A 21913-nucleotide genomic window follows, 5' to 3' on the forward strand; every position below is an offset into this window, starting at 1 on the left:
CCATCCAAAGGGCACCTTAAAATGCTGGGGCGATGCTGCTAGGATGGTGGCATTCTGAGGTGAGAATATAGCATCCCCAAAAAAGAGCTTGGCCAGAGCATGCGGGGGACCCGGCTAACAGTGGCACTTCAGGGAGGGGAGGAAGGCGAGGTCCCCTCCTGGCACAAGCCACCCCGCTGGGAGCATCCAGCATCCTAGTGGAACCAGTCTGAAGCAAAGATGTCCTGCTGGCCATTTGCTGTCACCTTGCTGGGACTCGCGGCTAACTTGGGGGGCCACACCTCCTCCTGATCTTCTCCCCGTCCTTACCTCTGCCACACTGGGAAGGCTCCCGCAGCCTCCCGCAGCACTGGAGCTCTCAGCTGCTGGGACTTTCTGGGATGGCAAAGATGCTGGATTCAATTCATTGAACGCCTCTGCAGATGTGACAAAGGTGGCGTGAAGAAGGAGCTGTGAAACCAGAGCTGGCTGGGGCTAGGATCTGCAGGACACGAACACAGCAGGAGCCTTTCACGTTATAAACATTTATTTATAGATGTACAATTGTATAATTAATTCTAAATTGAGAGATACAGCCTCTGTAAGCATCCGTTAGGATCTACGCCTTCTCGCTTGTTATTATCCATGGGTATCTACTTGAAAAAAAATAATCAAAGGTCTTGGCAGGCAGGCTCTGGGCAAGGAATGTCATTGTGGAAGACATTCGGCACCTTCTGTGAACATGACTTTCATTCAACTCCCTCCCCCTGATCTCTTCACACTGGCTAGCCTGTGCCTCTATTAAGAGCTATTTCCAAAAAAAAAAAAAAAAAAAAAAAAGGAAAAATAAACCCCCTTAACATTAGGTCCAAGTCATGGCGGCTGTGGGATAAGGCTTGCAGTTAACAGGAGGCTTGGTATTTTGCAAAATAAATAAACAGCTGAAGACAGAGCATGTAGATTCCTACCAATAAAGACATAAAACCACCTTACCTCTCACCTCTTCCAGCCCCTGCCACCTCAGCCAGGAGCTGCCGCGCTTTCGATTCATTTCCCCTGAGCATGTCGGGGGACGGTTCCCACTGGAAATGTCTCTAGACAAAAATGAACTGCAGAGTACCACCAAAAAAATTAAAATAAAATAAAAAAATATCAATTTATTCCATGGAAGGTAGCTCCACTCGTGTCAGTTTTGCTTTGAAGAGATGGCTCCTAACCTCGAGTGCCCTCCCACCGCCCTAATGCCAGTCCTGCCTGATGGTAATCGAGTGAGAGATGCGCTGCAGAGCTCAGTCAGGGTCCAAGGAGAGATCAGGCGCACCCTCCGATCTCCCCCGGCAAAACTTCTTTCAACAGAAGCAATACAAAGCTCTGTTTCTTATGAATTAGCAGTATTTTACAGGTCTCCTGTAGGAAACGTTAGAGATAGGATGTCAAGGCCACAGCCATGTTGCACATGGGAGTGCTGATGGGTGAGGAACCCCAAGTGTAGGACAGAAAAAAAAAAAATCCAACAAAGGGAGACGGCCCGTGGAAAGCCCTCTTTACAGAACGAATGCTGCACGCTGATTACGAGGCAAAATTAAAGCAGACTCTGCAAAAAAAGAAGTTACGTGCACAAATAAACCCAACAACTGATGAGCAAAAACCATCCAGGACAATCCTTCCCGTCACCGAGTGCGACGCCAGGGCTCAGCTGACCCCCTGCAGCTTCTGCCAACGCTGCAAAACCACACCACCAATCTGGACAGTTTCCCCGATTTCTTTGTTACCCCCTACAGATTTGGAATTTCTTTTATTAAAACCTGAAATGCAGGTATCAGCATCCCAAGACACAGAATGCTGCTGTCCTCCAGAAAGCAAAATACAGTAACTCCAAAGTGATTCTTGTTTGAGTTGTCAGGCAGGAAAGCACTGCAGAGCGAGACACCCTGGGAAGAGATTCCCCACTTCCCTGCTTACCAAGCCAGGCAGAAAACATAATAATTTAATCATCCAACCCCTGCATAGTTTAAAAGTACAACATATATACAGCTATAAATTAATTCTAAATAGATTATATATTTTTTTTTAAAGTTTTCTTCTATCACCAAATCATCCGATTTCTCTCTCCATCAGCAGTAACCGGTGTAGTCACAAAGGGTCTCCCCTTCTGCTTCGTGGCTTCTGCAGTTAGTTTGTGTTATTTTACACTCTACGTGTCTGTTCTCGGGGTTGTGGGATCCCAGGAGCAACGAGACTGTTGCACGCTAGTGGTGTCGGAAGGGAAGGAGGAAGACGGGCAGCTTGATTTCCTGTCCTAATTGCTGCCTGAGACGTAGGTCGAACAGCGGAGGCAGGCAGAGAGAAGAAAGAGGGCAGTTGTGCGTTGCTAATTCTCCAATTCCATTTTTAAGATAATGTTTGATTCTTTTAAATAACCAGTCTGTCACCTCGGCTCAGTGCACTTCACCAAAAGTCTTCAGGCATTTCAAGAGTCTGGGAACAAAAGCGGTAGTGGTGTCAGTCTCCAGACAATCGCACGTCACCGTCACCGTACCTCCCTCTTCCTTCCCCCTCCCCACATTACAGGCAGCAGCTTTTTCGTTCACACTGTATCAACCTGAGGGCCCTCTGCCTCACAGCAGCTCTCTTTTCAGGCCACGGCTAGAGAGAGGGAATTAAAGAAAAGCTGGTAATTAATGCCGATCTGTTGTGAAAGAAGAGGCGCAGTTATCAAAACAAGAGAGCGGGTGTATCAAGATAAGAATGGTTCCAAAAACAGGATACACCCAAAAAAAGGCTGAACGCGACCCAGAGCATTTGCTTTAAAGGCCAAATTTTCAGATGCGCACCCTTTGCCAAGGAAAATAAAAATCAAGCAAAAACTCCCCTGCTAAACCTCCTTACTTGTGTCTACAAATCAAGCAGCCAGATGTCCAGCGTCCTCGGGAAGTCTTAGCAAGCCTAAATGGTGTCCACACAACTAGCACTTGGTGTAAGCTTCACCTCTGATTTATTTTCTATAGAAACACTGTTTTCAAATTATTTTGTGGTAGGAGGGAGCTGTAAGCTTTACAGCCATCCCAGCAGTATCTGCTAGGTGAAATCAGCCCAGATAATTAAGCTGAAAAAGGACTCCAAACTCCGTGCCAATTTTTTTCATTATTTTCACACATTTCTCCCGTGATCCAACACATCCAGTCACACACGTGCTATCTGGGCTAGCCTTAATTCAAGCTCTCCAAGCCCTGAGCCTTCCAAATTTCCCCTCAGCTGTTTTTACTTTGATTCCCAGTTTAACACAGTAAGTTACTTCTACAACCTGCTGTGAACTCTAGCCATTTGCTTTGTTCTCCTCAAGTGTCATGGGAAGGCAACAGGGGGGCAAGGAACATCTGTTTGGTAGGAGTCTGTTCCCTGTCATCATACTGCTTCAAGTGCCAGGGGATAACAGCTCTTTCAGTAAAACGGACAATAAAGCAACCAAATAAAGGTTCATTAAAACACGGTGGCTGGCTGTCACAGCCAGTAAAACACTTCCAACCAGCCGAGGTGCACATGGCCACTGCATCGAATGGGCAGTGCACGAGACCTCAGCTGAGTCGCCAACAAGCCTGTGGCTTTTGCTCTGTTCCTAGAGACCCAACACCGACAGTGCCAGAGAAAACAGGGAGCCTGGAGAGAGCAGAGGGTGCCGACATGCAAACTAAACAAAATCAATTTCCCGATTAACAAGTGTAGGCTTGACAGAGGGGGGTGCTTCCCCCTGTGATGTGTATGCATCCAGAGGAGACTCGTGAAGATTTTGTCTCAAACAGAGATTTAGGTAAGTATTAAAAGCACTATCATGCCCTGCTCCGCTGCCAGGGATAGCGTCACTGGCTCGTACTTAGACCTCTGCTGAGCGGGCAGGCGGTGACTATCCGTGCAGAGAGGCTTGAACGTCTGACAGTCTGCTACAGCTGGGGGTGCCCATCTTCTGTGCTCGCTGGTACAGATCCGAGTCTCCGAAGTAGCGTGCCCGGTACAACAAGCCTTCCTCTGCAAAGGGAAAGCCCAGCGTCACAAACGTGATGTGGAAGGAGACCCACCCGCCAGGCCACATCCCACTACGGGCTCTGCTGGGAACAGGAGGCACCTCAAGTTCTTCAAGGTAAAACGAAGCACAGGATGAGGCTGAGGAAATGCTCTGCGACCTTTAGGACAGGATGGGCGTCACATCTGCTGACAGCTCATCCATCCCAGGGAAAGGCCTAGGAACCTGATGGGACCTGCCTCTAGTCCCAGGAGGCACATGAGGCAGCCTACACAAAGACTTCCCCGGCAGCACAGGGAAGAAGAAATGAAGAGGCTCACAGCTAGGTGCATCAGCCTCACTTGGCACCACTTGGGCTCTAAGAGCCCCTCCTGTGTCCCAGGTGCTCAAACCCTACCAGCCACTGCTCCAAGAGCTGTGATCATCACCTGCTGGGAATGGGCGGGCTGCGAAGTCAGGTCACCCCTGGGACTTGGCAAAAAGTTTGCTGCCTTCACCACACTGTGCTGCCTGGCCAGATCATTTCTCACACTGTCCGGCTGGGTAGCTGTCCCTCCCAACCCTACGTGCCTTCAGCAGCAGTGCTGCCACCACAGCCCTCTGTGCAGGGATGGGATATGGGATGGAGGACACCACGGGCAGCAGGCTTTCAGACATGGTCCCTGAACAACCGAAATATTACACAGAGCTATCAGTGGCCTCCTGAAAACGAGGTGGCTGCAACCTTCCCCCTCCATTGGAAATCAGAGATATCCTACGGACAGAACCTCCGGGGCACAACTCTTGTCTGACCAGTTCTACAGCAGCATTAAAAAACAAAACAAAAACCCCCACACACTGGATTTGTCATGAAGTCATAGGCAGACAAAAAAGCCAACAACACAGGAAACGTGCTTGTACCACGTTAAAGTATAACCTTAGCATAACTCAGCCCCCAAAGACCTTTCTGAGGCTGACCTCAACCAGCAGCCAAGACCCTCCGGCTCCTGACCCGACACTACTCACTCTGCTGCTTCTCTTTCCAGCAGTTATTTCGAAGGTTCGCAATATAGTCGTCCTCCACGCTCCTTTCAACGTTTTTCAGGTTCGTGCCTGTGTATTCATCTGCAAAGTTCTCAGATACGTAGTAGCCAACTTTCAAGTGCTCTGTTACTCTCCTGTGTATGTGACCCACAGACCTAGTTCAGGGAGAAGAGGCATTAACAGTGTAGGACATGCTTCAAGGGCAGATCAAAAAGCTCCCAGCTCTTTATAATGCACAATATGCCACAATACCACACCGCTGCAAAAAATACATTGCTCCCATGCATCCACAGACTTGAAGGTTTGGAAAGAAGTGTTTCTGGTGGAAACGAAATGCCAACACAGGGAGAGAAAACCTGCCAGGCCTCTAGCTAGGTGGGCAGAGCTCTGAATATAGACATAGCTCTGAGGCAGATTGCCCAGGGCCTAAACCCACTTAAAATGCGTTCATACGTTCACTGGAATTTTCAGCACTAATTAAATCTCTCTGCAATTTGCTTGCTGATGACACCATCGTCTGTTTTTGGCAGTGAGCCCCAAGGATGGGTACAAAGCTTGGAGGCTGCTGCTTCTGCGGTGCAGGGTGAGAGCAGCCAGCAAGGCAGAACAGCACCTGCGCAGAAGAGCACAGCAGCGCTGACGTGAGGGCAGCAAGGGGCTGGCTGTCACAGCTCCCCAGCACCCCCCCCCTGCTCAGCAAGGCTGCCCGTCAGTCGAACACAGTCCCCTCTGCTAAGATATCTGCTAACCCCAAGAGCGTCAGCTTCCTCTACCACATCACATGCTGCAACGAACACTGTTGCTGCAAGAACAAAATTAGACCCGCTCTGCACTCGAGCCTGCACCAACTAGTACAGAAAGCACTTTCTAGAAGGAAATCTCTTCTTACTCTGCCCCCGTGGATTTGCATTTCAGACAAAGCCCTGTACTTATTTTTCCCAACACTCCAGCAAAACCTAGAGATACTCACTAGGGTGTGTTTGCAAGCTGTAACACAGGACCTGGGCCCAAATGCTCGATTCATCAGGAACAGCTCCATCTGGAGACGTGCCCAAAGTTTCCCATAATAAATACCAGCTGGCTGCTGCATTAAAAGTGAGCCTGATTCTTAAGCCAGGTATAAACATTAACTTATCCGGCTCACCCTTCAGTCTGTTATCAGGGTTTGCAGGAGTGATTCAAATACTCCTACACGTTTCATCAAGGTCCAGCACTCAGGGATGAGTGGTAGATAACCGGATAGACTGAACATGACCCAAAAAGCTCTTTTGGCATTATTTGAGAGAAAAGGCTAATGCATCTCCAGCAGTGCCTGCTGGCAGAGATGCAGTCTGCAAGAAGCTCAGCTCACTATTCTACCTGTCAAGACAGAGCCCTAAGCTCTCCTGAAGTTCATATTCCTCTTCTGTATGAAGATGAACTACAGAGGCTACAAAGCATGCCCTCAAAGGAAGGGTATTTAAGCTCTCAGAGCTTCAGCAGCACGCTGGAGTGTAAAGCATGAAATTAAGGGCAGGACCTGGCACAAAAAACCTGCCACCTGAAGTCAGACATGCAATTAAGTCAGGCAAATTCGATGAGGTGTTATTGAAGAGCAGGGTGGCACAGTCAGGCCCACAGCCAAACAGGTCTTTCAGCAGAAAGCTAGTTTTTGGAAGAGATTTACGGAGGTAATGGAGTGACAAATGATTCTGTAGGACTCTACCTTTCCCAGTGACAGCTTCACTATCAAGAAGTGGCATTAAAATCTCCGTGTGCCACTGAAACCTCTCCAGGTTCAAAAGCTTCTCACCTCCTGCTCACTGGGTTCAGTGCAGCGAGCTCCAGCTTTCTGCTGAACGGCAGCCAAGCACAGCGCTGCCCTTCACATTAGGCAGCAAAAAGGGCCCGTCTGCCTGTGCGAGCGAGCGAGGAGCACCGCCTGCCGGCACAGCACGCCTTCTGTCCGCAAGCCAATTTCATTCAAAGTGCCTTGGTCGCTCGGGAAGGATGACAGAGGGCTGGATCAGCTCATTTGCCACTCTTGCCCAAATCCAAACGCAGAAATCTGTCTGCTTGCCACTACCCGAGCATGCACAGACAGGGACAGCACAGGGAACGGAGCAGCAGAGAAACACCCGGGGCTCAGGAATGGCTTTCCTGACAGCTGATACAGCTGGAAGCAAATTCCTGCCCTTAAAAGCTGCCCAACACCGAACATCTTCTCACCCCGCAAACCACCTCTTCACCAGTATAAACCAAACTGCTACATCTATATAATGCTTACTTTTAAAGTCCTCATATCAGCAGCAGAAACCACATCTCAATACTCTTTAGCCTCTCAGAATAACCCTTAACTGTGTCCTCTTCAAAACCACTCCATCTTTCAGTTTCAAGCACTAATGTCATAGTCTACCTTGGACCCAAAAGCTAAGCTGGGTTCTACAGTATTTAACATCATCAATGGCAAGTTTGTCACCCGTGAAACTGAACAGGGACCACTGGCTGTAACCGAGTCTACCCTCTTTAAATACACATAAGGAACTCCCACTGAAAATTCATTAAGCTGTTGACAAGAATGATGCAAGCAGCCAGAAATCAAGCCTGTTTTCTCATTCTTTGTTGGCACTGTGAATTAAGAAAAAAAGAGTCACTTCATTTGTCAGCCAAACGAGCAGATCAGGGCATTTCCACAGGATCTAGAATGAAACAGTTTCACTTTTGCATAGTAAATGCCTGGCCATAGCTATTTCATGGCAAGATTACAGTTCAAAACCAGGGGATTTCTCTGGGAGTGTCTTTTAGTCTACAGGAGTGTCTTTTATTCCTTCTTCTCTTCCTCTGCTGCTTTGTGTTAGTCATAAACGGAGGCTTTCATGAAGAACAGATCTGGCTTTTGTTTTTCACACCCCACTTTTAACTCTGCAGCTCAGTTCATTTCTGCATATGGGATCTCAGTCCCGGGCTACAGTCTCTCAGGGTCATTTCATCTGTCCCTTTCTAGGACAGATACACCCAGCTGTGGGTACGGGCTGCAATAAGCCCCTGTCAAAGAATATCCTCCCTTAGGCAAGTGAGCACCCTCCAACCTGGCCCACACCTTCCATCTCGAGACCTGTTTGTGAATCAGGGGACCTTCACTGATGTGTGAAATATCTTGCAGCAAGAGCAATGGTGTGATGAGAAATAGCAAAAAAACCCCAAAACCAAAACGACAGGAAAAACAGATAGCCTAGATCCCTACCCCATCACACAACCCTGCCCTCCAGAACCCAACCCCCACCCCAGCTGGACAAATTTTAGAGTAACAGGTTACTAACGGCCTCTGGCTCAAACTGTACGGTGGGCTGGAGACCATCATCTGGCTGAGAGCAGACACAATGATCAGGATGAGGATAGGCATCAGCTGGACAAACAACCCAAGGCCACCCTGAAGGAACAGAAACACACGGTGGAGTGCCACCCATACACTTGTACGCAAGGATCCCACAGCATCACTCTCCCTCCCGGCAGTAACACAAGCTTGATTCTCCTGCTTTTTGTGGGCATTTGGCTTAGGAGGCACCCCAATATAACTGGGGGGAACCCAGCAGCCTACAGTTTCCCTCCAGAAAGGGCAGTGTGACTCTGAAGGTCCAAACCCACTGCCCCTTCTCCAGGTGTGACAAAGGGCAGCGGGGAACCTTGTGAGTGAATTACAAAAGCCTCATGCCCATACTTGTTTTTCTAGAGCATATGTGCTTTCTGCCTTGCTTGTGCTAGTGAGCAGGTGAGCAGAACTGGTTTTATGGAAAGCCTTCTCCCCTCTTCAGTGTCAGATGAAAGCAATTCCCTCTCTACCTCGCCTCCTGCGCTTCCTCCAGTTCCAGCAATGTGCATTTTCCCCTTTAAGCTTGAGAGAAAATATTAATGAAGTTCTTCTGGTTTATTTTTAAAAATATAATTGGTTATCTCCAGAAAATAGTAATTTTCAATACATAACCCTGGTCTCTTAAATAGTAAGTCCGTCATTCTCACTTCTATAGACCAGAGGAGTGCTGGAGATATACTTAGATTTTCTGTGATGGGAAAACATAAAAATAGCTCATGCTATAAAGTGTCTTCCTTGCCTAATTAAGCATCACAGATTAGAAACACCGCATCTTCAGTACTGGAATTATCTATTTGGAACTACAAATACGCACATTATCTAAAAAGTGGTTTTCCCTTTTTAAATTACAGAATTAAATCACAAAGGAAATGCTTATTCTGTGGTAAAGACAGGTACACTTTACTGGCGCAATCTTATTTCAAGGCAGCACTGTTTCAAGACACACCAGTGTTCTCCCCACTGGATGACAGCTATGAGAGTCCTGAGAGAACAACCTGCAGTACACTGAACTGCAACTGGGTGTAAATTCTGAAGGCAGCTCAATTCCCATGACTCCAGCTTTTTCTGTTCAGTGGGGTGGAAACAAGCAGGACTGTTTCACAAGACAGCCATACCAACCAGCTCACAATTCGTGTATTGGAAAAACCTCTGGACTCCCAGCCCCCCGCCTGTTCTCCACTTACATCACCCTGATGTTCTCGTCTGTCCTGCCTCTGATGGTAAGTATATCGCATCCTGCCATTGCTGTATACGTGAACGTTACCTATAGGCAAAAGAAAACTGTTATACTAAAGGTCAGAGTACGTAAGACGGTGCTGGCTGGCCAGGAAAGGAACCACAAAAAGCGGCCATGTTCCATGTCAGCCCCACCGATAAAAAACACAGTAGGAAAAAGTAGCCTGGGTGCCAACAACAGCAATTTCAGGAATTTTGACTTAGAACATTGTCAGAATGGGCTTGATCTGTTTCTTTGGTTCGGGCCACACTGAGCAAAGATATAAGGACACAGAGATTGTACAGGAATCCACGCTGTGCTCACACTTAGGTCTCGTTTGCCATTGCCACCGCTCTCAGCTCAGCCTACTTCACGCAGGCAGCAGCGTGCCAGCCAGCTCAGCGCAGGAAGAAGGACAGCACATCTACCTGGCTGAGCTGCTTCCAGGCTGGAGCTGGGATGTCTCAGGGAAGTAGCGATTTGACAGACCTGGGCTGTTCCTGAGACCCCTGCGTATGTCCCAGTGCACAAGGTACACGTCCATGGTTTTGGTCAGCAGTTCACATGGCTGAAGCCCCTGACTCAAGCCACTCACTCCATCATGCTGTCTTGACAGAGATGGCTGTAGCTTTAGGGCAAGACAAATATGGGACTCCACAGGAGACTGATAAAAGAATTAATAAAAAAAAAAATCTATTTGCCACCTAAAGCTAACATTTACAAAATGAGTTACATAAGCCACAGCTGAAAAAGGAGCATTCCTAAGGTACACTGAGCAGATAGGTCTGAAGGCAAGCTGGTGGTAGGCACAGAGATCCACCTATAGGATTCTGTAGGACCATATGAATATTCAGGCTGGATGTGACCTCAGGAGTTCCAACCTCCTGCTCAAAGCAGGGTCAGCTATGTAGAGAGAGTATCTTGTACAGGCCTCCTCACTTCTAATTGAATTTACTTTAGATTAAAACCAATTACAAAAAGAAATAATTTTGGTAGTTTTTCCACCCTAGAAACAGGGCTCTTCCATATCTTGTTTTAAGTGGCAAAACTACAGCTGAAAAGGGAGACTGTCTGAGAACGCAGTCCTGAATTCTCTTGGGACAGCGAGGAAAGGAAAAAAAAGACTGAACTAAAATAGCAACCTGCTGTTTTCACTGGAGTAGCTTTGCCTCTCTAACAGGCAGAACATGAATGCTGCAAAAGGCTTCCAGATGCCTTTGTAAGTACTTGGTGTTAGTGTGTTAATTCTTACATACCAGATAGGAAAGAGCTACCAGAGTAAATCTTCTCAACTGAAACAGAAATATTTATTTTTCCAAGCTGGTCCACAGAGGTCAAGTAACCACTGCCTCCACTGCCAGTCAAATATGACTATAGCAAATACAAGAGAGTCTTCTAAAATACCCTTATCCTTACATTGATCTGTGTCTTTTTGATCGGAGCTGATCAAGTGAAGGGGCAGTCACTCAGTTCTTTCCTGCTACCCAAGCCATGATCAGCACTGTTGATAGGCAGGACACAGATTTAATTTTCAAGAGGTTTAAATTACGCTCTAGAAATAGCACTTTCCTCTTTTTTTATGAGACACAGTGGAAAGAAGGAAGTGGACAGCGATCTCAGAGAAACTGTTTCAGCTCTGTGGCAGAGCAGATCCAGACCCAGAATAAGACCCAAGCGTTACCACAGTTTGTTCTGATGAGAAGATTTAGCTTCTAAAACCACCAGGCAGAAAAGCCTTCTTCAAAATAGGATTATTTTTACAACTAGCCTTAAAACAAGTAATTTTTTGTTCTAACGTTCAACCCAACCTAATAACAGCTAATGTTGCAAGCATGCAAACAAATACCTGAAGTTGGGAAGAAGTCCAGCTCTGATGGTATTACCTGCTGAATGCCGAGTTCTCCAAGTACCCCTCTGAACAATTTAGAAAACTCTACGAGTTTAGGTCATGTGTGAAGGAGAACTCTCTCTCGTCAAACTCAGCACTCTTTGCACGGCCAAATAAATCACTACTGCATTGCTGCTCTGTGAAAAGGATTGTGTCCCATTCAAGAGATTAAGGTTTAACGTGCTTACTAGAAGGAAAACCACCACCAAAAAACATGTTGAAGAGGTCCTCGGGGGAGATGTCTGCCTCAAACCCGCGGTGGAAGTCCGAGTGACTGTGTCCGTGCCGAGCAGGGTTGAGTTTCTCGTCGCCAAACTGGTCATATTGCTTCCTCTTCTCTGGGTTGCTCAATACTGCATACGCATTGCCAATGGCTGAAATATTGACAATAAGGAAGCAATTAGTTTCTTTCTTCTACAAATAATACATTTAGCTCTGCCAACTGCCAGGACTTGCCTTTTTCATTACACAAATGAGATTCTCAACTACCCATGTCTTTCCAACAGGCTACTTCAGCGGTGCAGTAGTAGTACCACTTCTATGGCAAATACAGACAGAAGGGAACCACACCAAGGACTCAATTAATTCAAATAAAGAAGTTATGATACGACTGGTATGAATTCGGTATATGTCCCTAGAGAAACCCTCCCAGATGAATGAAACTATGAATTGTGAAGAAAATACTGGTAGTAGAGCAGCTACACTTTTCACTTAATTAAACTTACTTCTTTTGAACAACTAATGCCCAAATCCTTTAGCCGTAAGCAGCTGTATAGGAAAATACAATTTTAGTTGACAAATTTTATTCGAAAGTGGCACTAAGGGAATTTGATATCATAGCCTAAAACCAGAACTGCAAAGAATTTACATACGAGCTAGATCACTGAAAGAGACTTCAAAACCTCCCATAAAAGCTAGTAAGGAAATGGCTAGAATTTGTGTCTGTCAGCTATGAGTTTCAAAATCTCCAGATGCCAGAAGTAAGGTGCGTAATTACAAGGACTGTTAACCAGAGTCTGTGACGGTGGAAATGTACTGGGACTAAACCCCTGCCAGTTCCCCAGGTCACTCTCCTTCCAACCTCAGCATGTCTGAGCCTTTCTACCGAAACATCTGCCTGTCACCCTCCTATTTCTGTACTTCTCTCTCGACACGTTGCAGCTTACCACTTCCCCTCCATACCAACCTACCCAAGAGCCTCCTGACATGACTGCAGAGCCTGTCCCCTCTCCTCTCTGGGTTGCAAGGAAGCAAAAATGTTCATGGCCGTAGCTGCCTGGTGTATAAAAGGCAGGGGCAGAAGTGATAGAAAAGGGAGATACATGCCCTTTGGAGAAGATTAACTCCAAGATTCAACATTTTCCCACTAGTCAGATCGAGGTGTACAGTTTCTTCTTGGACTAGAGATTTGGAGCATGGAGGATGTAATGTCAACACACTTGTTCTCCTTCTTGGTTATAATTAGTGCACACAGAGCAAACATTTCTACAACCAGGCAAGGAAGCTGGACGAAAAGGACTGACTCTCAGCATATCAGCTTGTTCCTTCAAACTGTGCAGTTAAGAAATGAAAACGGAGTGGTTCAGGGTTGTGTTCATTGTCTGACTTTCCTGCTGACAAAACCCAAGAAACACTTACTTCCAAATCAGGATTGTAGCTCGAAGTAGCCAGGTTCAACTCTTTTTCCAACGTCAGCCAAAGGTAGCAATGCAAATCTGCCACAAGACAGACTGCAGGCAACTGTAACTACAGACTGAGACAAGGTCTCAGGACAAGATGTAATGCTTTATCAGCTGTCACTGAGAAGACAAATGCCAAGACTTCAGCTAATACATCAACATAAGAAAAAATTAACTAAAATCCTCATAGCAGTGCACATTTCCCCCTTCACCCTCTGGAACCAAACAGCTGGACTTCAGCGAGCCCTGCAACCTAGGAGCTCAGCTGAGGGACAGGGGAGCCAATGAGGCAAGGCTTGGAGGAGAGATAACCTGAGAGCAGATAGCTCTGCAGCGGAGGATAAAGGGCACCTTGCTTAACACACGACTTCTGGCACGTAACTCTTGACAAAGGCTTCGGCAAACATCATTATTTAAGATTACAGGTGAAGAAACCTGCCTTTCGCCACTTAGCAAGGATTGAAGGATAAACTATCGAGCAGCACATGCGGCATAGATAGATGTCTGCAGATGCTCGCTCTTTAATCTGGCCCCCATACTAAAACACGCTCTCCCAAGTAGCTGGGGGTCAGCTCATTATTTGCTAACAGCAACACACTTATCAGTTATGGATTTAAGTCTTGAAAGACTTGAACAAACCTTACATAAGACTTTTACTGCTGAATTCATGTCTACTAGAAGCTTATCCGAATACTGTGTCAATACACTCACACCAGGCTAGCCTTGCTCCCTGCTCCAGCAGTAGTCTCTTGTGTTTCACTCCCAAGATGGCCAGAATCAGAACACACTATTTTAATGGCATAACAGTGCTGTACAGCTGGCATCAAGGTGTTCTGCATTCAGCTCAACAGTAATAATCAAAATCCTACAGCCTGCAAGGGTAAATCAGGTTACATGTTCCAAGCAACACCATTTCTCTTTGGAAAATTACTCCGGTTTTAGGGTACCTTATCACTCACAAAACATCCCTGCTGCATTTGTAGAGAGGCTCTGAGAACTGGGATGTCTGCAGCAGAACTGAAGCTCCTGGTGACCTTTTTTGAGCTCTGGCTGGGCTCAGATGTACGGCTGGTGCAGTTTCACCCTAGAAATTTTCACCTGGGGTTTCTATCCAGCAATTCCATCCATAGCCTCTCACGGTGGTCAGGTGCTGTGTGCTTGCTTAGAAATCTGAAGGCTTATCAACTGCCTCAAACGCTCAACGAGTGTAAGAGTCTAAATACCAGTTCTGAAGATGGGTTTCCTGCCATTGGGCCTGCCCTGCAACGTTTCTCTCAAGGGATTCGTGAACCCAACAGCTGTCTCTGGCACTGCACAACTTAGTGGGTCTCTACTGGATTTGCCTGTAGACAGGGGTGCGTCCCAGCACCTGCCCTGTGCCAGCTGGCTGCAGGACTCGCAGCTTCTCCCTGCTAGGTGAACGCTCCTGCATCTCCCCAAAAAAGAGGATAGTTAACATCCTGAGGGAATTTTCTCCTGAGCAGCATGGCAGGAGGCTGGAGCAACACATGGGAAGAGCTGCTAGGAGAAAGGGAAGGAAGGCTTCTCCTTGTCCAACTAGCAGAGGTGGAACCTACGTATGCCAACCTGTTTTTTTTTAATTATTATTTTATTATTTATAATTTTTATTTATATTTCATTTTTTAAATTTTAGTATTTATATTATATAAAAATATAATATATATATATATTGAAATTTTATTATTTTAAGCTTATACTTTGTTCGTAATACAACCAGCTCAGAAGAGAGACAACATTACAAAGAAGAGCTTTATGTTCACTCTACCCGACTCATGAGGTTGCTTTTAGGAGTCCTTGCTAGCCCAACTCAGCACCATCGCCTGATACCTGAGGGCAGATCACAATACTGGAGATGTTCTTTACCTTTAAATGCCTCAGTAGCCCCTGGCGCATGGTTCTTATCGGGGTGAAACTTCAGTGCAAGTTTCCGGTAAGCCTTTTTCAGGTCCTCATCAGAAGCTTCTCTGTTTACTCCTAGAATTTCATAGTAATCTTTGCATTGCTTTACCCTGCCAGTAGAGAGAGGAGAAAACACGGGACAGTTCGTTTCAGCTGTGAAAAGCACTTTGCATTGAATACAACTTTGCAACATCTCATGCACCATGGTTTCGATCAATGTTGTTCAGTGAACTCTGGTTTACTCAGCTCTAATTCCTCAGAGTGACCCAATTTTTTTCACAGACTCATTCCCACTGTGCCTGCATTAGTAGCACACAAACACTCTCACCGAACAAGTCAAGCCAGTAGAGGTAGTAAGGCCTCTCCTCAGGCAATGCTATCACCTGCAAAGGAATGTCATTGGCAAATAAGCTTCAGATTCATCATGCTCAGGGTTTGGAGGCTGTTTGGGAGGGACTACAAACAGCAGGCCAGGATCTAAAGGATAGCTGGGCTACTGGCTTTTTTCCTCCCTCTCCTCAGTCTCAGTTAATTCACAGACCTAAAAATAACATCAGCTGAATTCTAGAGGAAGAAAGAGGGAGCTGCCCAGGCCTGTGTGCACAGCCCTGTTTGTTCTGGGTACACGCACAGCCCAGCAATGGTTTCTCCTTATCACATGACCTTAATGAGACAGAATACGGCAGGCTGGGGTTTTGGAGAAATGGGTGACGTAATAAGAGTCCCCGTAAGTCCATTAGCCAGCACAGTTTTGCGCAATTCAGGTCATGCCCACAACCTTAAACAAAGTTTACAAAGTGACTCTGCCTGCAGTTCAGTCCTTCAGCTTCCAGTATTTGCAAATGGTAGAAAGGAAGAAAGAACCGACTGAAACAGTGGTTGGAAAGTTAGGTGACTGAATAAACATGTCCTGGGACTTTCCAGCAGAGGCTTCAGGAATGTATCATGCTAACAGAGTGAAGCGTCCTGCGGTGGATTTATCACGCTCTCATAGAGACCACGAGCAGAGTATCATCAGGAGAGAGGAAGAGGGATATGCCCTGTTACTTGCTACTGGACCAGACCTTAGAGCAGAAGGGCTGCCTACTGCAAGCTATGAGCCATGACTTCCACCTACAGGGTCTCAGGAGCACATCGGATTTCTTCCCAGCATTACTGAGTAACACAAAAGCAAACATTAACGTGAAGTTCATGAGATGAATGTGTCCAAACTGCCTCTTTGGAACTCAGCCAGGAAGAGGCCTACATGCCTACTGTTCTAGCCCTCATGCATGCCTTTGGGGGAAAATCTCATCCCTTGCAGACCCAACCCAGCTGCCTCCCAGGGCAGCGGTAGCTATAAATCCTCTATCCACGTATGCTTTTAACACCCAGCCAGTTAAAGCCAACTCAAAATGGTTCAAAGCTGAAATCTTTAAAACACTGTGGAAAACAGACTGGTATCACACGATAAACTCAAACAAACTACGGGTTGAGGCCACGGACAGCTGCGCACACACCTCTTCACTGCATCCACCTGGTCCTGAGTGTAGCCCTTGGGGGCCTCCCCACCAGCCTCTCCATTGGCCGACGGGAAGTCTCCACTCATTTTCTTGAACTGAGGGTTTGTGGACTCCCTGGATTGGGACTGGCCACTGGCCGACTGCTCATTCTTGTTCAGTGACTCAAGAAGAACTGAAATGAGAAAAAAATGGAAAGAAAAAAGAAATTAAGAGACTGCCAAGCTCAATCTTGCCCTTCCAACTCTCCCATAAAGAGACCCCTCTTCATCTCTGCCACTGCTCCAACATCCCCCACCCTTTTTGAGAAAGGCCTTCACCTTTTGATCCAAGGAACCCTTCAACTCCCGCTGCTTCTTGCCCAGATGCGAGGGCTACTGCTAAAGATATTGCCTGCTTCTCCCAATCCACACAACCTCCACCAAAAGCCCAGGCTGACCCAGCCAGACAGTCCAGGAGCCACAGTGGATCACTGATGTGGCACATCCTTGTCCTCTCCTGGGTTTTTTTCCCATGTCTTTCCTTAACAGCGAAGCATTTCCACATTTGTTCTCTAGCACACTGTAAAGCATATTAATCTTCATCTCCTGCCTCTGGGAGTCTACTGTGCTGAGTAAATTATGTGACGGTGCACATATCTTTTAGAGAGCTTAGAAAATAATACCGTGGGATGCCAGTCGCAGGGGGACACTCCCCTTTTGGGGGACTGATTGCTGGCAGCACGGCAGGACCCGTAACACATAAGTCAGAAAGAAGGGTGCTTTGCTCTCTTGCGCAGTCTTACCTACGTATTCCATGTGTGAAGAAGCTGTGAAAACCGTCTTCTATCTCAATTACTGAATATGAATAGCATAAACTCCATTTCCCTTTTCTTAAGTGGAGTGTGCATGTGTTTTGGGTAAATTACTGCAGACTATTGCCTCCCCCTCGCAAGGCTTAGAAAACTTGTCGTCCATCCCTTCCAGCCAAGAGGGGACAAACATTCAGGTGTGACAACACTGTGAAACCAAGTGAGACTCCTCCAAGCACAGAAGTATCTTTCCACCTGCATTTCCCTGGAACTGGATAGCACCATCTTTTTAAACTATTTTTGTCTTTTTTTAACCAAACATCAGACTGATCTCTTTATGCCTGTAGTTTCTGAAGTTTATATATTGCATCCCCATTAAAAAGAATAGGCGCACGTAATACGATTAAAACCAGACAACATTATTTACAAAGGCATCAGTAACTTGACGAGGTTGCAGTCCTATATCCAGAGCCTAGAACCAAGAAGGATGTTTCACCTTCTCCTGCATATTGCACATTACAGACCTTGTACTATGGGGGTATCACGTTCTTTATGCAAGTGCAAACAATGCTTGCAGGCCAAGGGATGAGCCAAGATATCCTATCTGCCCCACAGAGCTTGTAGAGGCAAGAAAAAACCGCTTGGTAATCCAACAGCCAACACAGGCAATTATTACAAGACGAAGGAGAAAAAATACCTCGCTGGATGAGCTTTTGAGCCTGGGGGCTTCACTGATTGCAGCTTTCAGAAAAATAAAACCTTTCCTTGCTCATATTTACACCATTAAGGTGTTCACAGAATTATAGCCTTTGCTTTTGTTCCTTCCAAACCTGGAGCAAACTGCCAGGCACTTTTAAACCTTGTCTTGTGGGGCTGTCCCTCCACTCGCTGCACTCTTGCTGTTTTGGGCTGAGCACCCTACAGCTTGCCAAGAGATTTTTGGTAATGTAGTTCACAAAAACAACCACAGAAGTCCACGTATGGCCACAGCTCAGTCCTGTTTTGCTCTACGGCCCCAGCCCTATTGCTTCTGCATCCCAAAGCCATGCTGGTCCTCAGTGCAGCACAGCACAAACTCATAAACTACTGAAGCAGAGGCTGCTGAATTAGTTTCCAGTTCTGCCAACTCAGCTCCCCACTAAGCACACGCTATGGATCACTTTGCCTGGCTTACTAGCTAACATCTATTCAATTCCTGTTAGTTCTTCCAAAATTCATGCTTAAAGGTGACCAGCGGGACTTTGTCTATACCAGAGTGCCCAGCTGTGTTACCATAGATGATTTTTGCTGAAATCTCCTTGCAAAACCCTTTGCTGATCCTGTGATGACACCTGTAGGACTCAGCCAGGGTCAGTTCGAAGCAGTGGCTGTGCAAGGTCCACGTTGCTGATCACTGCCAAACCCAACGTAACTCACAAGGAGGAGATCTCCCAGGGGCACACGCACTGCGTAAAGACTCAGCTGCCGTGTAACTGTGGGATCTCTGGCAACATTTCCCAACCACAGACCAGACCAAAAGCGTGCGGGTGAGCAACTGGCAGGACATGAAGCGAAGGGTCCCTGGACTGCAGCTCGGATGGGAAACTTGCATCAGCAGCTTGGCTGGGTCTGGCCACAAATTAGCACGCTGTAAACACTAACCTGCCCTGCTGCCCCCCTTGCCTCTGCTTTCCTCCCCTGTGCTCCAGGTCCCTAAACAGTATGTGTCCCACCTTTCATTCCAGCTGTTCTAGGCTGCAGGACTAGGGGAAACCGTGACTGCTTTACATTGCAAACTGGTGCTTGCTGCCATCCAGATCTGCTTTCCCGCTGCACACCCGAGCAGACCCCCTCAGGGCGAGCAGTCCTTCTCGGGTGAGCCTTTCTGCGTGCTATGCCGTGCTTTTTCCTTCAAAACGCACTTTTCTTAGCCAGTAATTCCATCAAAGTATAAACTCTGGATGAGAAGGAAAGCCACACCGCACGTACCACAGGCCGATAGGGTACGTTTGAGGGAATGGGAAGAGGCCTCGTGCAACCAAAGAGAATTACAGGAAACCTCGGGCTCTCCGCAGGACAGACAAGCTGCAAAATGCAGCCGAGGAATCCAAACCCAGACACAGCGTGTCAAAGTAAATGAAGGGGGAGGAAAAAAGTATTTCTACAGCTCTTTGCGTAAATTTCTGCAACGTAAGAACACGCAGAAAAACTGCGTTCGGCTGCTTCTGCAATCCACTTCCCTGTGGCTTTTGTGACACGTTAGCTCCGTACGCCACACAGCTTCCAGGAAATGAGATCGTTCCTCAAAACCCATGGAACCGGCCGGCGGCCTTCGAAGAAGGAAGGGTGGTTTTTACGCTGCCGAAACGGACCGCGGCAGCAATAGCGGGGAACAAGCAGCGGCCGGGGAGAGCCGGGCGCGGGGGTCACACCGGGCCCGTGTCCCGCCCGCCGCTCCGGGGGCTGAGGCGCCTGGGGGGACCGGTGCCAGGGGCCGCTCCGCGGCGGGGCCGAGCGGCGGCGCCGAGCGGCGGCGGGGGGGCGGGGGGAAGGCTTTCAGCGGCCCCACCGAGGGCTTCCCTCCCGCCCTGCCCAGCCCCTTCTCTCCCGGTGCCACCGGCAGCCGTGACGGGCCGGGGCACCGGAGCAGCGGGAGCTCAGGGCGGTGCGGAGCCCCGCGCTCCCCCCGCCCGGCCCGCCGAGGGGCCCGCGGAGCCCCAGGGAGAGACGCGCCAGCTGTACCGGCCACAGCGGCGGGCAGCGCCCCCGGCCCCCCGCGGCCCCTCACGGCGGCGGGGCCGCCCCACCCCAGCGCCCCCCGCCCCCCCCGGCGGACTCGGCTGCCCGGCGTGCCCCGCGCGGCCCCCCCGCAGGGCGCGCGGCGCAGGCGCGGTGCGGGTGAGAGGTCAGGCGCGGCGGCGGCGGCGCAGGCCCCGCTCCCCCGGGCCCCCCTCCGGCCCCCCCTGGCGCTCACCGCGGACCCGCGGCGAGGGGTACAAGCGCTGCGCCTTCTCCAGGAAGCGGCGGGCCTTGTCGGGCTGGTTGGCCTTGGCGGCGGCCAGCGCAATGCCGATGCACCGCTCCGCCTCGTCCCTGTTCGACTCCATGGCGGCGGCGGCGGCGGCCGGGCGGGGGCGGCCGGAGGGGGCGGGGCCTCGCGCGGGCTGATGGCGTCACAGGCGCCCCGCCCCCGCCCGCCTTGGCGTCGCGGCATGGCGGAGAGCGCGGGTCCCGGCGGGGGCGGGGGCGGAAGCGGTTGGCCCGGCCCGGGCCGGCCCGCTGGCGGCAGCATGCCTTCCCCCCGGGCCCGGGGAGGACGAGCCCCGCGGAGCCCTGCCGGGACCGCGGCCGGGGGCTGCTGGAAGGGAGGGAGGGCCCCGCCGGCAGGCCGGCCGCACGCAAGGCGCTGGGGGAGCCGCCGGCGGCCGCGGCCCCGCTCCGGCTGCGCGCAGGGCCCGGAGGGGTCCCGGCAGCGGAAGAGCCCGGCAGCGGGGGCGGGCTGGAACTTTAGGGGTTTCTTTTCCCCTCCCGTCTTTGCCAGGGCCCCATCTACGGTGGCCCACGTCAGGGAGGCCCCGCCCGGGCCTGCGGAGCCCGGGGAAGGTAAGAGTGGGGAGGGGAACCACAGTCCTGTCTACGAATAGCCAAGGCAAGTGTCAAGAGGAGGGGGCCAGGCTCTGTGCAGTGGTGCCCAGCGACGGGACAAGGGGTACAGTGGGCACAAACACCACGAGAACTTCCGTCTGAATATGAGGAAGAACTTAAGTGCCGAGCCCTGGCCCAGGCTGCCCAGAGAGGCTGGGCAGGCACCTTGCTGGGGACATTTAAAACCCACCTGGACACGACGCAGCAGCCTGCTCTGGGTGAAGCTGCTTTAGCATCACCCAGAAGATGGTGCTCTGCAATTACAACTTGCCATGCATTTATCTCAGCTTTCCCAGCAGAGGCTGTTTTATAGATTCAGTTCTACCAGAGATGTAACAGGCTTAATTTTGCTCTAAAAGAGAGAATTTCAAGACAGGTGACATAGCTGCCTGTGAGCTTGCAGGGAGCAGACAGGACAGGCAGCAAGAAGGATGGGCAAAACCTGCATTCCAGCATCCTTGCTGCTCCGTGTAACATGTGACAGCACAGGGACCAACACCTGAACAGAGCACGCTACTGGCAGGCAAACTGGAAGGAGATGACACTAGACAGAGTGCTACCCAATAGCAGGATCAATATCCCAGTATGAAAATATTCTAGAAGTGTTCTGTCCCCTCAAAGAAAGGCTGGAGCTTGTGGCTGTCATTTAAACGCCTGCAGAGAGTGCTCCTCTCCGTGATTTGGAGGCCCTGGCAAATCGCTTTTGGGGCCATCCCAAACCAGACAACTTGCCCGGGGCCAGCTGGCAACACAGGACAGCAGACATGGCAGCACTGGCCTTTCCAGTACTCACTTCTGGGCCTTGTCTTTCCAGCTCTGGAAAGTCATGGGTTTTATTCTCCCTCTTCCAAAACGCCCCGTCTCCAGTGACACACCACCAGCCTTAGATGAAGACCTGAAGCAGTCAAAAGAGATGAACCATGAGCCA

At 49.1% G+C, this 21913-nt stretch overlaps 1 protein-coding gene across 4 annotated transcripts; it reads right to left on the reverse strand.

Annotated features, from left to right (window-relative positions):
• Positions 1-1952: 1952 nt before the first annotated feature.
• DNAJB12 (DnaJ heat shock protein family (Hsp40) member B12) lies at positions 1953-21912 on the reverse strand. Of its 4 annotated transcripts, none has more exons than XM_080401736.1 (9): positions 21779-21912; positions 16572-16746; positions 15037-15182; positions 11662-11847; positions 9554-9633; positions 8320-8429; positions 5003-5175; positions 3851-4002; positions 1953-2457 (listed from the first exon to the last, which is right to left on the reverse strand). In XM_080401736.1, the coding sequence occupies exons 2-8, from the start codon at positions 16658-16660 to the stop codon at positions 3881-3883; spliced, it is 906 nt and encodes a 301-aa protein (XP_080257862.1). In that variant the 5' UTR covers positions 16661-16746; positions 21779-21912; the 3' UTR covers positions 1953-2457; positions 3851-3880. The 4 variants fall into 4 exon arrangements, with proteins under 4 accessions (XP_080257862.1, XP_080257860.1, XP_080257859.1 ...); XM_080401734.1 differs by lacking the exon at positions 21779-21912 and adding an exon at positions 20315-20527 and having other exon boundaries at positions 3857-4002; XM_080401733.1 differs by lacking the exon at positions 21779-21912 and adding an exon at positions 20315-20523.
• Between the last annotated feature and the right edge of the window lies 1 nt (position 21913).

The sequence above is a fragment of the Falco punctatus genome (assembly GCF_963210335.1).
Source record: "Falco punctatus genome assembly, chromosome: 9".
Classification (NCBI taxonomy): Eukaryota; Metazoa; Chordata; class Aves; order Falconiformes; family Falconidae; genus Falco; species Falco punctatus.